The sequence below is a fragment of the Octopus sinensis genome, unplaced genomic scaffold, assembly GCF_006345805.1.
Source record: "Octopus sinensis unplaced genomic scaffold, ASM634580v1 Contig17332, whole genome shotgun sequence".
Classification (NCBI taxonomy): Eukaryota; Metazoa; Mollusca; class Cephalopoda; order Octopoda; family Octopodidae; genus Octopus; species Octopus sinensis.
In genome coordinates this window covers 15,001-30,039 of record NW_021834978.1, presented here as the reverse complement: position 1 = coordinate 30,039, position 15,039 = coordinate 15,001, and the positions used below count along the sequence as shown (strand labels likewise).

The 15,039-nt window shown below is 39.3% G+C and overlaps 1 protein-coding gene across 1 annotated transcript in view; it reads right to left on the bottom strand.

The window, feature by feature from the left end:
* Positions 1–11,076: 11,076 nt before the first annotated feature.
* The window catches only part of LOC118761784 (probable serine/threonine-protein kinase dyrk1), a 7,322-nt gene continuing 3,359 nt past the window's right edge, over positions 11,077–15,039 (bottom strand). The window contains exons 2-4 of the mRNA XM_036499937.1: positions 14,974–15,034; positions 13,435–13,663; positions 11,077–12,091 (exon numbers count right to left, since the gene is read on the bottom strand). Coding sequence (XP_036355830.1) covers positions 11,428–12,091; positions 13,435–13,663; positions 14,974–15,034 — 954 coding nt within the window. The 3' untranslated portion in view covers positions 11,077–11,427. The remainder of the gene's footprint in view (positions 12,092–13,434; positions 13,664–14,973; positions 15,035–15,039) is intronic.

Here is a 15,039-nt window from a genome sequence, read left to right as displayed (position 1 = left end):
GCCCATAATTACGACCCTAGCATCGATCTATTGCATTTCAATCTGTTTTAGGGTTAGGGTTAGTTAGGGTTAGGGGTTGGGGGAAGGGTATCTGTTTTTCTTCAGAATTGTAAATAAACCCAATCTGTTTCTTAAACGAGGGACTTATTAATACGGCACAGAATGTTCACCTCAATAGACGTCCTTGATTGGTTGAAATTGCAGAAATTGAAGATAAAAAACAACAAATATCTTACAAACTATAGAATTTTCTCAATAAAGCCAAGAGAAAAAGATGTTTTATGAACACATTCTACCAGTATACGAAGTTTAAAAGTGTTTAGTTACGTGGAAATTATTTTAAAAAACTGCCGGTCAAACCGACAAGATCCCTTTGCTAAAACAGTATATGCAATATATAATGTAATTCCGGGTTCAGTCCCTCTGCGTAGCACCATAGGCAAATGTCTTTTAATATGGTCTCGAGTAGATCAAGTCCTTGTGAGTGGATTTGGTAGAAAGAAACTGAAAGGTGGTGGTGTTGGTCTTGGCGGTGCTGAAGGCGTGGCAGTGGTAGCAGTGGTGGTGGTTGCGGTGGTGGTTGCGGTGGTGGTGGTAATGATGGTATTATGGCGGTTTTTGTACGTATACGAAATCACATACAGATTGGCACACAAAGTCAAGGAAAGTTTTATTCCACTTCAAGAAGATTTGGAACTTTGATGTAGCCTGTTGCGATTATAAATAGCTTCACCATAGTAACAAGGAAGAAAAATTAATAAATATAAAAATAAAAACGAAATGCGAAGACAAAGACAAAAACAAAAACAGCCGCAACAACAACAACGACAACAAATAAGTAAATAACAATTAAAGAAATCATAAAACAAAAAGCAAAAGCGAAAATAACAAAAATACATTAAGACGACAGTAGCAACAAAAATATATATATATAAAACAGAATGTCGAAGACCAACGTACAGGCAGTCAGACAAACAGACAGACAGATCAACGACCAGACCAACTTTCCCTTTTTGATCACTTGTTTACTTCCCTTGAATGAGTCGGTTGATTATTACTGCTGTCCTGAATGTTGAGATTGGCTTTGTTGTTGTGGATGCTGTGGCTGTTGTTTTCGTTGTTGTTGTTGTTGTTGGTGGTGGTGGTGGTGGAAGTGTAGTTATTGTAGTTGTTAATGTTGAAGATTATAGAAAATATATGTTAACTTTTCTTTTGTTAGTTTTCTTCTACGTTTTTCTTTCTTATTTTTGTATTATTTGTTCTGTCTTTTTATCTTTTTTTTCTTTCATTGCTTTTAATACCTTCCAGGTGTCTTGGCGTTTCTCTTTAAGGAATTACATTAAGTGGTAGCGGCTGCGACAGTGGCTGTCATGGAGACGGCGGTGGCGACTGTAGTAGCGACGGCGGTGACGACGGCGATGGTGATAGCGGTGTCGGGGGTGTAGCGGCAGTGGTGGTGATAGTAGTGGTGGTGGTGCTGGTGGTGCTGGTGATGCTGATGCTACTAGTGATGGCGCGGTGGTAGTTTTAGTGGTGGTGGTGGTGATGGTGATTGTAATAGTAGTGTTAGTGACGGTGATGGTGGGGATGGTAGTATTGATGGTGGTAGTGGTTGTAGTTGTGATAGTGGTGGTGGTGGTGGTGGTGGTGTGTTGGTCTTGGTGGTGCTGAAGGTGTGGCAGTGGTGGTGGTTGCGGTGGTAATGATGGTATTATGGCGGTTGTTGTCATTGTGGTGGTGATAGTGGTGATGGTGATCATGGTAGCCGGGTGGCAATGGAGGTGGACAGGTGGCGATGGAAGTGATCGGGTGGCGATGGAAGAGGTCGGGTGGCGATGGAAGTGGCCGGGTGGCGATGAGGATGATGAAGGTGGTCGGGTGGCGATGATAGTTGTGGTGGAGCGATGGTGGTGGTGGTAGTGGTAATAATGGGGTAGATGTGTGTGTGTAGGGGGTGCTGATGTTGGTATCAATTATGGTTATGGTGGTATTGATGTGTGATGAGGAGGTGAACATCGTTAAGTGCATTGACGATGTGTGGTCGTCGCGTTGAACTGTGATAGTTGTTGGTGGCGCTCCAGCGACGCATAGGATTGTCGTGGGAGTTAGAAATATCGAGATGCAACAGGTGTTGCAGATGGCGGTACATAACAAACTACAAGAACAAAAAGTACTGATTTACTTATTGCCAAAGTGAAATGGTCACCACGCATTCCATGTCTTGATATTACTTCTGAAACAAATTTAAATCTTAAATTTTAAGTTTTTAATTCACCCGAGAAAAAACGTTTTTTTTTTCCCCATGATGTAATCGATAAAACAAAAACGCTTCTGAAACAGCTGTAGTGAACTTTAACCCTTTTTGTGTTTTCTTTCTTTCTTTATGTAAACACTGCACTTGGAACCTTTCCTACATTGGATCTGAGACTCATAGTGGCTTGTGAAACTGTATGCCGGCATGCAGGAGGATATAATTTCATATTCATTTATATTTATATTCTTTTACTCTTTTACTCTTTTATTTGTTTCAGGCATTTGACTGCGGCCATGCTGGAGCACCGACTTTAGTCGAGCAAATCGACCCCAGGACTTATTCTTTGGAAGCCTAGTACTTATTCTATCGGTCACTTTTGCTGAACCGCTAAGTTACGGGGACGTAAACACACCAGCATCGGCTGTGAAGCGATGTTGGTGGGACAAACACAGACGCACACTCCTGGCTGTGTGGTAAGTTGATTTGTTCATGTGCATGTATATGTACGTGTTAGGAGTTGTCCGTATGTGTATTGATATATGCGTGAGTGTCTGTATACTGTTTATACACGGATATGCTAATCTCGACCCTGACTTAGTGTTCCTATTAAATTACCTTTATCTAAATGAATCTTATAAACAATTAATATTATGTGTGTGTGTGCGCGCGCGCGCGCGCGCGCGCGTGTGTGTGTGTAAGGCGCAGGTATGACTGTGTGGTAAGAAGCTTGCTTCTCAACCACATGGTTCCGGGTTCAGTCCCATTGCATGGTACCTTGGGCAAGTGTCTTCTATTATTGCCTTGGGCTGACCAAAGCCTTGTGAGTGGATTTGGTAGATGGAAACTGAAAGAAGCCGGTCGTATAATACACACACACACACACACACACACACACAGAATCATTTTTAAAGATTTCGATGGGAAAAAGGACTTGCTACATCTATGACCTTTCCAGGCTTTCGGGAAGACTGCTATTGTGACTAATATAGTTACTGGCCATCGTAAATACCGCTGCAGTTTATTTCAGTCACCGTTTCACTCTGAAATTTACGCATGGTCAGTGGCAGGACTGATTAAGACTCATAGAGGTTCTAAGCACTTAAAAGATTTTGGTACCCCCATGTATATATAATTCAAAATATGACTAAAAATAAATCATAAAATAAATTTTTATTCCGCTCAGATGCAGCACAGAATTTTGTCAGTGAACAGGTCGCGGTCTCAAAGCGACGAAAATATTTTGACAAATTAAATTTAAATGATGAAGTGAATCTAACGGTTTTTGTGTGTTTCTTAAATGGCTTATAAACACCTTCCACGCTCCAATTGTTTTCGTTCCAGCACACGATCTCAGATCAGGTCACTTGCTATGCAAGTACATCTCCGTAATAAATTTTTATTGTTGTAAATGAATCCAAACAAATAGCAAAATGGAAAATAATGTTTATTTTTTATACTTCCACTTTATTTATATTCGAAAAAAATTCTCTTTAATTTCAAAGTTTTGATCAGATGCTTGCTATGACAGCATGAACACATCAAAATTATATTTCCAATCATATAAAGCACATTGAATATTATTTTAGCAAATAAGGCGCGAGTTGGCAGAATCGTTAGTGCTTCGGACAATATGCTTAGTGGTATCCGTATTTACGTTCAAAGTTCAAATTCCACCAAGGTTGACTTTGCCTTTCATCCTTTCGAGGTCGATAAAATAAGTACCAGTTGAGAATTAGGGTGGATGTAATCGACTTACCCGCTTTCCCGAATTTGCCGGCCTTGTGCCAAAATTTGGAACCGGTATTGATTTAGGAAATTTGAAGTGATTTCTTTTGTGCCTTAAACCATTTACCATTTCTGTGGTACCCTGCTTCTATTGATGTCCCAAGCACGTGCCTATTTTGCTTAATGGTTTATCCAATGCTGGTCATTGGAGATCTTGGAGGAACCATGGTGTAACCCACTATGGAGTGGTAAACTTTCAGACCCTAGTCTACATTGCGAATCCTCTGTGCTCCAGGTTGGTTCAGCTCTCCACCCGTTAAAAGCCACCGTTTACGGAATGAGGATAACAACGTAGCTTTCTCACCCGTGCAACCTCCATGGTGGTGGGTGGATCTTCAAGTTGCCACACGCATTCTTAGTATTAAAGATTATTCATTGTGGCTAATGGTTCCTCTGCTTTGTGGCAGAAGTAGGAAGAAAGTATAAGAGAAAGTTGTGGTGCAGCGGAGTACAGCGGAGTCACCCCTCCCCCGCCGGAGTCTCGTGGAGCTTAGGTGTCTTTGCTCAATAAACACTCACAATGCCCGGTCTGGGAATCGAAACCGCGTTCTTACGACCGCGAGTCCGCTGCCCTAACCACTGCGCCTCCACTGTTACTGTTGTTGTCAAGCAGGCCTATAATTCAAAAGCGTTCTAGCCATGATCATCCCCTCTTTTTGTGTGTATGACTTTTGTTATAAAAATGTTTGTTATTGTTGTTCAGTACCAAATCAACCTGGTGGTGTGTTTAGTCCCGTTTCACCCTTGTTATGCTAATATAAAGCTGGCCTGTGATTCAGTAACGTTCCAACCGTGACTGCCCTGTTTTGTTTTGTTTTTTGTGCATATCTTTTATACATATATTTTTTTACATTTCGGGCTACATATGTCCGAAAACTTGTAAGCTTTTAAGATTGTAGAATATGGTTTGAGAGAGATTTGGTTGGTATTTCTAGCAAATCGATCGCATGCGTGCGCATGTGTGTGTATGTGTGTGTTCGTGCGTACGTGTGTGCGTGTGTGTGTGTGTGTGTGTGTGTGTGTGTGGTGTGTGTGTGTGTGTGTGTGTGTGTGTGCACGCGTGCGTGTTACAGCGTGATATATTAACATGTGTAACGAAAGGTAAATCCTTATCAATCAGATCAATGATCAGAAGTGACTTCCAGCCATGCCCATTCCGTCTTTTTCTTGTGTGAAGAGACCCTAAGACCAGATTATTCAACGTGTCTTATTTGAAGATGCTGCGATGTGATTTGAGAGAAATTCGGTAGCCATATCTAGCAGATCCAGTGAACACATAGAGGTCCTCCCGTTGGGCTCTTGTACAGACCTTAAGTTTTCCTGTTTCCTCATAGCATTCTCCAGCTAGGTATCAGTTTTTAAAATTGTATTAAAAGAAATCTGTGATTTCCATACTTTTCTCTAAGGATATTGTGACTTCAGCCATTTTTTTTATAGGCTAAAAGAAGAGATGAGAGGAGGCAGAAGAGGAGGAAAAGTAGAAAGGGAGGAGAGGCGGAAGAGAAGGGGCAGAAGAGGAGGGGCGGAGGCAGATGATGATGAGGACGAAGATGAGGATGAAGAGGATACAGGAAGATAAGGAGGAGGAGGCAGATGATGATGAGAAAGGAGATCAAGCAGAGGAGGCAGATGAGGAGGAGAGGGCAGATGAGGAGGGAGAAGAGGCAAAAGAGGAGGAAGAGGTAGCGGAGGAAGAAGCAGAGGAGGAAGAAACAGAGGTGAATGAAGAGGAAGAGAAGGAGGCAGAAGAAGACATCGTCTAAAATAGGATCGAATTGAACAGTTTTAAGTCCCTTTGTGAATGAGCTATCCTTTCCACAGACTACGTCCTCGTGTACGAGCCAATGAGGACGTGTCTTTGTGGTTACTCAACTTGCTTGAAATAACAGTAAAATCTCTCTCATCGTTAAAGTAGCAAGCTAACAGAATCGCTATAACAGGTCGGACAATATTGTTAGCAGCATAACATTTCTCCCTATTTTCTACGTGCTTAGTTCAAATCCTGCTGTTGTCAACTTTGTTTGCTATCCTTTTGTAGTCGATAAAAGAAATTATCATTTGAACACTGGAATCGACTTACTCCTTTTCTCAAAAGTTGCTGGGCCTTGTATCACGATCTGGAACCATATTACACCCACATCTCAGAAAAGAGAGTACATGCGATAACGTAGTTCTCTACGTCTGGAAAACTATTGGATGGTCAAAACTGGATTGTCGTTGACTATAGCTCTTCTTGATTAGAACCGATAAAAGATTATTAGCTGAATGCGAGTATATTTAAATATACATTTAAATAGAGTGGGAGACAAAACAACCAATAAACATAGACTTTAAATTAAATCTCTATTAAGATTGCTCCAGAGTTTAGGCGTAAAGTTTTCCGATCCATACGTGTGTGTGAGGTGGGGAATCTAGGTATGGAAAGGCAAGACATCGGTGCATCGAATGAAAACTTGTATTTTTGATACGTATCAGTCGTCGTTGACTTTACGTTTCGTCCTTTTTTCGAAGTCGCTAAAATAAAATACCCGACAACGATGTAATGGAAAAAACAAAATACCAGACAACGATATAATGGATCAATACTTTCGAAGGCGGTGTTCCAGCATGACTGTGAATTCAATGATAAAAACTAATTTTAAAAAAATAACAAGAATACTAGTATTAAGTCATACAGTCAAAGAGGTAACCATTAACCTCTTCAAAGCATTTAAGAACAAATAACTTACAAACTACAGAATTTTCTCAATAACTCCAAGAGAAAAAGATGTTTTATGTGACACATTCTATCAGTATACGAAGTTTAAACGTGTTTAGTCACAAAGAAATTATTTTTTAAAGCATTTTCATAAGTGTATCAGGATCTTTTCACTTTGACCGGCTGATTTAAAAAATAATTTCTTTGTAACTGAACACTTTTAAACTTCGTATACTGGTAGAATGTGTCACATAAAATATTTTTTTCTTTTGGAGTTATTGAGAAAATTCTGTAGTTTGTAAGTTATTTGTTTTTAAATTTCTTGCATTTCGGCAATTTCAACCAATCAATGACGTCTATTGAGGTGAATACAATTACTGCTGTTGTTTGTCAACAAGTTCAACAAGAACTTCCGGCGGTGTATATTTCGTTTAAGAAACAGATTGAAATGTAATAAAATAGATCGATACTCAGTCGCCGGCACCGGATGCCACAACTGATATGAAACATTAAACATACATTTAAGAACAAATAACTTACAAACTACAGAATTTTCTCAATAACTCCAAGAGAAAAAGATGTTTTATGTGACACATTCTATCAGTATACGAAGTTTAAACGTGTTTAGTCACAAAGAAATTATTTTTTAAATCTGCCGGTCAAAGTGAAAAGATCCGTGGATCCTAAACGCCCATGCTTGTTTTCAGAATTTTAGTCTGAAAAGTTTGTTTCATACGTTACTCTTGTGGTTGAAAAATATTGTGAACGTATTTCATATACGATGCATTGACGCCAGATAAATGTGTCCTGTGTATCCCATGGGGAATATCATCAGTGTATCCCATGGACAAGCAAAAGGTTAATATGGACTGGAAAAAAATGTTCGTTTGTTCAAAAACTTGTTTTTACAAACCTAATAACCATCATTCATATATCACATCAAAATTCATTTTAATGAACTGTAAAATGCAGGTCTTTTCTTACGCGTTACAAAATTATGACATCATAAACGCCAGAATTTTACTGGTGTCGCTTGACGTCATAAACCGTTTTACCAGTGAATTTTTAAACCATTATCTGCAAATACTTACTTTTCACTTACTAAACAGTACAATTATCCGGAGCAAAGCTAAAATGAACAAAACAATTTCCGAATATTTTACAAAGACTACTTACTTACACACGTATAACGCTATGCAAACGTTACAAAGGGTATCATTTAATTCTTTGAGGTGTTGCTGCTTGATGTAAACCTAAAACGTTGAAAAAAACCAACACAATACAAAACAAAAAATATGAAATACAAAATTAATAAGTATCTTCAATTTTTTTTATTATTTTTAAAGTTTTTTGTTTCTTTATTTTTATTTATGTCTTTTTTAAAAGAATATTAAAATTTATATTCTGTTCCAGTCATTGTAAACTCATTTGACAGATGTTCATAAATTAGTTACTGATGCTTAAACGATTATCATTTGATGTATGTGGTTGTCCCCGCAACGGTTAATTCCAGTCTGTAAAGGTGAGACCTCCTTATATAAAAGTATTAACATTTGATCTTATCTGATCTGTGTATCTAACACTAAAGAGAATGATTCAAGACTGCTTTGTTCTGTACTGTGTAGTGTTAAGTTCGACTCACTTCTGTTGTTTGTACCATTATAATGTATTGTAGCAATGTCATATTACCAAATGCAGACTTTAAAATTCTCTTTCCACATTTACAGTAATAATATCCATTAATTTCCTCCCAGGATTTAATTGCAAGTTTAGGCCTGGTAGGCTTGAAAAGAAACAGTTTTTTTTAACATCTATTAATGAAAATTTTACGTTTGTGAGATCAAGAGCCAAGTTAATGGTTTCACAGTTTAGTCTTTATAATGACTGATATTGTGTGATATTGTATTATAGTGTATTGCATTGGATACAGGTATGGTCGAATGGTTAAGAAGTTCGCTTTGAAGCCTTGAGGACCGGTGTTTGATCCCATACTATGATACCTTAACAAGTGTCTTTTATCATTGCCTCAGCTCGATCCAGGTGATATCTGGGTAGATGAAAACCGTGGAAGCGCCCATCCATTGGGGAGTGGCAGTAATTCAAGCGTTCAGCCTTGTCACACCTCGTGCAATCACACTGATTCTGCCCGAGGATTGCCTTAAGAATAGAAAGAAGTGTTTGTGGAATACCCGGCCACTAACGATATAATTAAATAAGTAGGCAGTTTAGTTGATCGATCGAACAACTGGAACACCCATATTCGACACCGACGGAGTTCCACTTTATTATTTACTGTACCTGAGGTGGCGAGCTGGCAGAATCGTTAGCAGGTCGGTCAAAATGCTTAGCAGCAATTCGTCCGTCTTTACGTTCTGAGTTCAAATTCCGCTGAGGACGACTTTGCCTTTCATCCCTTCGGGGGTCAATGAAATAAGTTCCAGTAGAATACAGGTGTCGATGTAATCGACTTATTCCCTCCCCTAAAATTGCTGGCCCTGTGCCAAAATTTTAAACCATTATTCACTGTACTTAAGACAGTGATCTGGCAAAACGGCTATCGCACCGAACAAAGTGCTAAGCGGCAAAATACTTATTCCGTGTTCAAATTTTGCCGAGGCCGACTTTGCTTTTCATCCTTTCGGCATCGATAAAAAGACTACCAGTCGAGCACTGGGTCCTCGTCCCGCCAAACATTTTAGGCCTTATGCTTACAGTAGAAATAATTATTTTCTAAGCTTAAGCGGCGAGCTGGCAGAATCGTTACAGCACACCGAAAAAATGCTTAGTCGTATTTTTTCTCAGTCTCTTTACGTCCTGAATTCAAATTTCGCCGATCTTGAATCTCACCTCACTTCAAAATTGCTAGCTTTGAGCCCGAATTAGAAAGAATCATTTACTGTACTCTGCTGGCTGTGAGATATTGTGTTGTATAGTGCAGTTTTGAAGTCAGGTACATGGTTTATTGTTATCTTGACTTGATTTGTGCTTCGTCATACGTGGCATTTCTGGTTGTTTGTGCTTCGCCCTCAGTTACATTGCCTTGTGGTGGCACCGTTATGTTGTGCGGTTTCTGTTTAACATTTATGCTGACGTATAACTGACGGTACCATTGCTGTTTTGTCTTCCTTTTCTTCTTTGTACCGCACATATGTGTGGGCGCAATATGGACGAATGCTAACGAAACTCGCTTCGCCACCACTTGCTTCCGGCTTCGTTCTTCTTCTGTGACATTGTGTGCAAGTGTCGTTTTCTACAGGCTCTAGTCGGCCTATACCACGTGAGTAAAACTGAATAGATGGAAACTATGTAGAAGCCCGTCAGATGGATTTTTACCTGTAATTCAAACGGCTTAGCTTTCTCACACGCTGTCATTCTGACTCTGAGAATTACATTAAGGGTACGCATGTCTGTGGAATACTCAGCCACTTACACATTAATTCAGGAGCAGGTAATGCAGTTGATCGAATAACTCAATCCTCATCGTCGAACGACGGAGAACCACCACCAATACCACCAGCAGCCTGTATTACATAGTATTTGCATTGCTGTTGTGATGTACAATGTTGTGTTACGTTATGGGGCGCATTATGATGACTGAACAAATCTGTGATCAAAGGCATTCCAATCTTGAACATCCCACCTTAATACATTTTTACTGCATTACCCAATGTTCTTTTAAGATGATATGGTTTGATTTCAGGGAGATTTGGCTGCTATTGCTAGTTAAGCGACTCCCGCATAGAGGAGTTACTTTGTACTTATGACATAAGTGTTGTTGTTGTTCAGTCTAACTATGCCATAGCAGACATATGATGAAAAACTTTCCAGTCGTGACCATTCCATCTTTCATCTAGACACACCTGTATCTAGAACTCCATAATCCCATTTGTTCTTCCTTATATTTTAAAGACAGGTTGTTGTTGTTGTTGTTGTTGTTCTTCTTCTTCTTCTTGTAGCTATTGTTGTTCTTACAATTGGTATTCTTTGCTGGTATAGTTACTTTTGTTGACGTTGCTATTCTTATTTCTTTATTGCCCACAAGGGGCTAAACATAGAGGGGACAAACAAAGACAGACAAAGGGATTAAATCGATTACATCGACTCCAGTGCGTAACTGGTACTTTATTTATCGACCCCGAAAGGATGAAAGGCACAGTCGACCTCGGCGGAATTTGAACTCAGAACGTAATGGCAGACGAAATACCTATTTCTTTACTACCCACAAGGGGCTAAACACAGAGAGGACAAACAAGGACAGACAAACGGATTAAGTCGATTATATCGACTCCAGTGCGTAACTGGTACTTATTTAATCGACCCCGAAAGGATGAAAGGCACAGTCGACCTCGGCAGAATTTGAACTCAGGGCAGACGAAATTCGGCTACGCATTTCGCCCGGCGTGCTAACGTTTCTGCCAGTTCGCCGCCTTGCTGTAGTTATTCTTTTTCTCGCAATTGCTGTACTTGTTAGTATAGTTCCAACTGTTGTTGTTGTTGTTTATTGTTGTAGCTGCTCTTATTTCCGTTGCAATCGCATTCAATTGTTGCTATTGTTGTTCTTGCTGCCGTCGTTATTGTTGTTGCTGCTGTTGTTGCTATTGCATTGATATAGTTCAACCACTCCTCTTCCAGTGTATTCATGCATCGTATTTCGCTTCTACAAAAGAACCAGATCGCACCAAATAGATCTTCATAACCTTCTGTTGCTATTGTTGTTGCTATTGCTATACATACTGTCGTTGCTATTTTTTATGACGTTGCTGTTTCTGATGTTGCTACTACTGTTGTTGAGATGGACGACTCTGTTGTCGCTGTTATAACTACTACTACTACTACTGCTACTACTACTACTACTAAAACTGGAGTTGATGTTGGTTTTGTTGTTACCATTATAGATATTGTTGTTGTTGCTGTTATTGATATAGTTCATACTGCTTCTAATATCGTTGTTGTTATTGCTGTTGTTGTTGCTATTGTTACAACTCCCACCATCACCACCACCACTACTATTACTACTACTGCTACTACTACTACTATGGCTGCTGTTACTGTTGCTGTGAATACGGTTAACTCTATCACCTCTCTCTGCCATCTCCTCCATTCTCTGATCCTCCACTCGCCTTTCCTCTTCCCCCTCTGCAACCCTTTCACCTCCCCCTTCATCATCCTCTTCCTCGTCATCCTCATCACCCTCCTCGTCTTCCTCTTCACTGTCTGTCTCCGCCATGAAACGGCATTGTGTGTAATGGGCTTTCATTGCCTCCTGTTGCTGCTTTCGCATTTTGATTCGTCGATTCTGGAACCAGACCTTCACCTGGACTTCTGTCAGATCTAGCTTGCCGGCCAAGTAGTACCTGTTAAAAGAAACAAATATATAACATATTACATACATATACACATGCATACATAGGTACATACATACATACATACATACATACATACATACATACATACATACATACAGATATATATATATATATATATATATATATATATATATATATATATACACACACACACACAAACATATATTTTACTCGTTACTCTTTTACGCTTTTGCTTGTTTCAGTCATTCGACTGCGGCCATGCTAGAGCACCGCCTTTAGTCGAGCAAATTGACCCCAGGACTTATTCTTTGTAAGCCTAGTACTTATTCTATCGGTCTCTTTTGTCGAACCGAGTGACGCTTTTATGGTGATGGCACCTTCGGCTCTGTTGTATAGGTTTAGGGGCTCGGAGGAGGCAAACTCAGGTACTACCCTGAACAGTACATACTCTAGCTATCCCCTATGACTTGGATCGATTGCACCAATAATTCACAGGTTCAACCTTGCCAAACACTAAGGATAAAGAGGATAAAATCCTTCTCGAATCATAGACTCACAGGAACTGTTTCCCGGACATAATCCCGAATTGGGCGGGACACCATTTGATCACAGGATTACTCAGTTTTGACAGCTGAGTGGACTGGAGCAACATGAAATTAAGTGTTTTGTTCGAGAATGCAACGCACCGCCCGGTTCAGGAATCGAAACCGCAATCTTATAATCGTGAGTTCGACAACCTAACCACTAAGCTCCACGCCTCCAGTTTCTCACACATTATGTCGCACTAATTCCGCCTAAGAATTACATCAAGGATATACGTAAATGTGGAATACTCGGCTACTTACACGTTAACTCATAAGTAGTTCGGTTGATCGAATAACTGAATACCCAACGTCGGAAACCAACAGCAGATACGTCATCATGATATCATCATAACGTCATCACATGTAACTTTTTTTTTATTTACACTTTGACGAGAAACAAATAAAACAAGAACACCCAGAGAGCGCAAACTCCAAAGCAACACCAACATCCTCTCAACCAGAAATGATTTTTAAAATGAGAATATCTGAAATAAACTCGATTGCTCTCACAAACGAGAATACTAAAAATGAACCTGACCGCTCTCAAAAATTAAGTAAAAAAACTGGAAAAATAATCCAGAATCCTTGTCCGATACTGGATCGATCCCAAAATCTAATCAGTTCGTGCCGGTCACGAGGCTAAACATCCAGGGACGTTTCATTCGAATCCATCCAGCGGTTCTTGAGATATCTAGTCCACAGATAAACAAACAAACAAACACAACTGAAAGCAATACCTCCGCCTTAAGATGGCGGAGGTAAAAATATGTAAACGGTGTAACGTACCTTTCTGTCCCTACCATATATTGTTGCCGGCTAAACTCATACTCTAATCGTTCAAGTTGTTCTGGTGTGAAAATTGTGCGAACCCGTTTGCAGCCTTTACTCGGTGATGAAACTTTATTCTGTATTTGTCCATGTGACTGTATTGACAGTTGTCGCTTCCGGTCTCCCGGCGAGATTCTTGAGACACTACTTCCGTTTGGGCAGCGACCACTTAAACTGTCCTCTTCCGCTGCAAAGAAAAAAATAATACTGTTGTGATGATTTTTATCAGTTTCTATCAGAATAATTCACTTTTCTCCATTCTCTTTTTTTTTTCGCCACCACCCCTTTCCCCTCTCTCTCCCCACCTCTCTCTCTCACATTCACATACACACAGACATCGACACACCACACACCCAGACATAGACACACCACACACACAAAGACACCATACACACACACACACTCTGTTTATTTCCCCGTGTTCCTTTCTGTTGAAAAGCATAGGCTCGAAACATAAAAGACTTTCTCACCTTCCCGAGCGTCAAACTAATACACCTGCTTGTTGTTTATACACCTGTCTTTGTCTTTTGTTTTTTCTGCAAATTTCATCTATATATATATATATATATATATATACACACAAAGAAATACAATAAGAGGCTTCCAAATAGGAAAGCCTTGTGCTAGAAAGAGCAGTAGAAAACTCAAAACCACCAAGGCTTTCCTATTTGGAAGCCTCTTATTGTATTTCTATGTGAATAATATATAGTCTAATAATATAATTATTATTACCCTATTGTTATATATATATATATATATATATATATATATATATATATATAATTCTTGTATGTGATTTAAGAGCGATTTAGCTGTCATTTTTAGCACATCTCATGACCACCTAATACTCCCTTCGCTTCTTTATCCCTCTGATATGTATTGATATTTTTCAATATTTTTCTTCCCTTAAGCACATTTAATGGAATGATGGTACATCCAAGGATCCATTGCTAGAATTTTTTTTTTAAATAGAAAAAAAAAAGAATAGAAATTTTAGAATTTATGGGTAGAGGTGTGGGGGTTAAAAAATTTAAAAACTTGTTTTCACGATCGCATGAACACAAATTCTGAAAAATTTTCTGAAAACGACAAAAGAAAAAAAGTTACGAAGGTTTTATGGGGTGCTTAAACCAGAATCTCATCAATATTCGATCCTGATACTGCCAGTTTAAACGTTAAAGAGTCAAGCAATTTACTGGATTTAAATGTAAACAATATTGTTGATTAGTGACTCGTAATTCGATTAGGAGTTAATGAGAAAGTATTTATCAGTGAACAATAATCAGAAAGTAATCATTAATTAGTTGTGGTGCAATAAATTGAGATGAATGGGTCATTAAGTCATCTGATTGCTGCCTCGTGAAAGCCAAACCAAGTCAAAAGAGCGAAATACTTAGCGAGTCGCTGAGTGGTCCCTCGACCGTCTAGAAATAGCATCATAACCCCCCTCAAATACACTTAAAAGGGACATTATAGATGACGTAGGCTAAGATGTACTATGCTTGAAAAAGAAGGGTGGGTTAGTCATAGCTGGATTGCCTTTGATTACAATGACATGCTAGA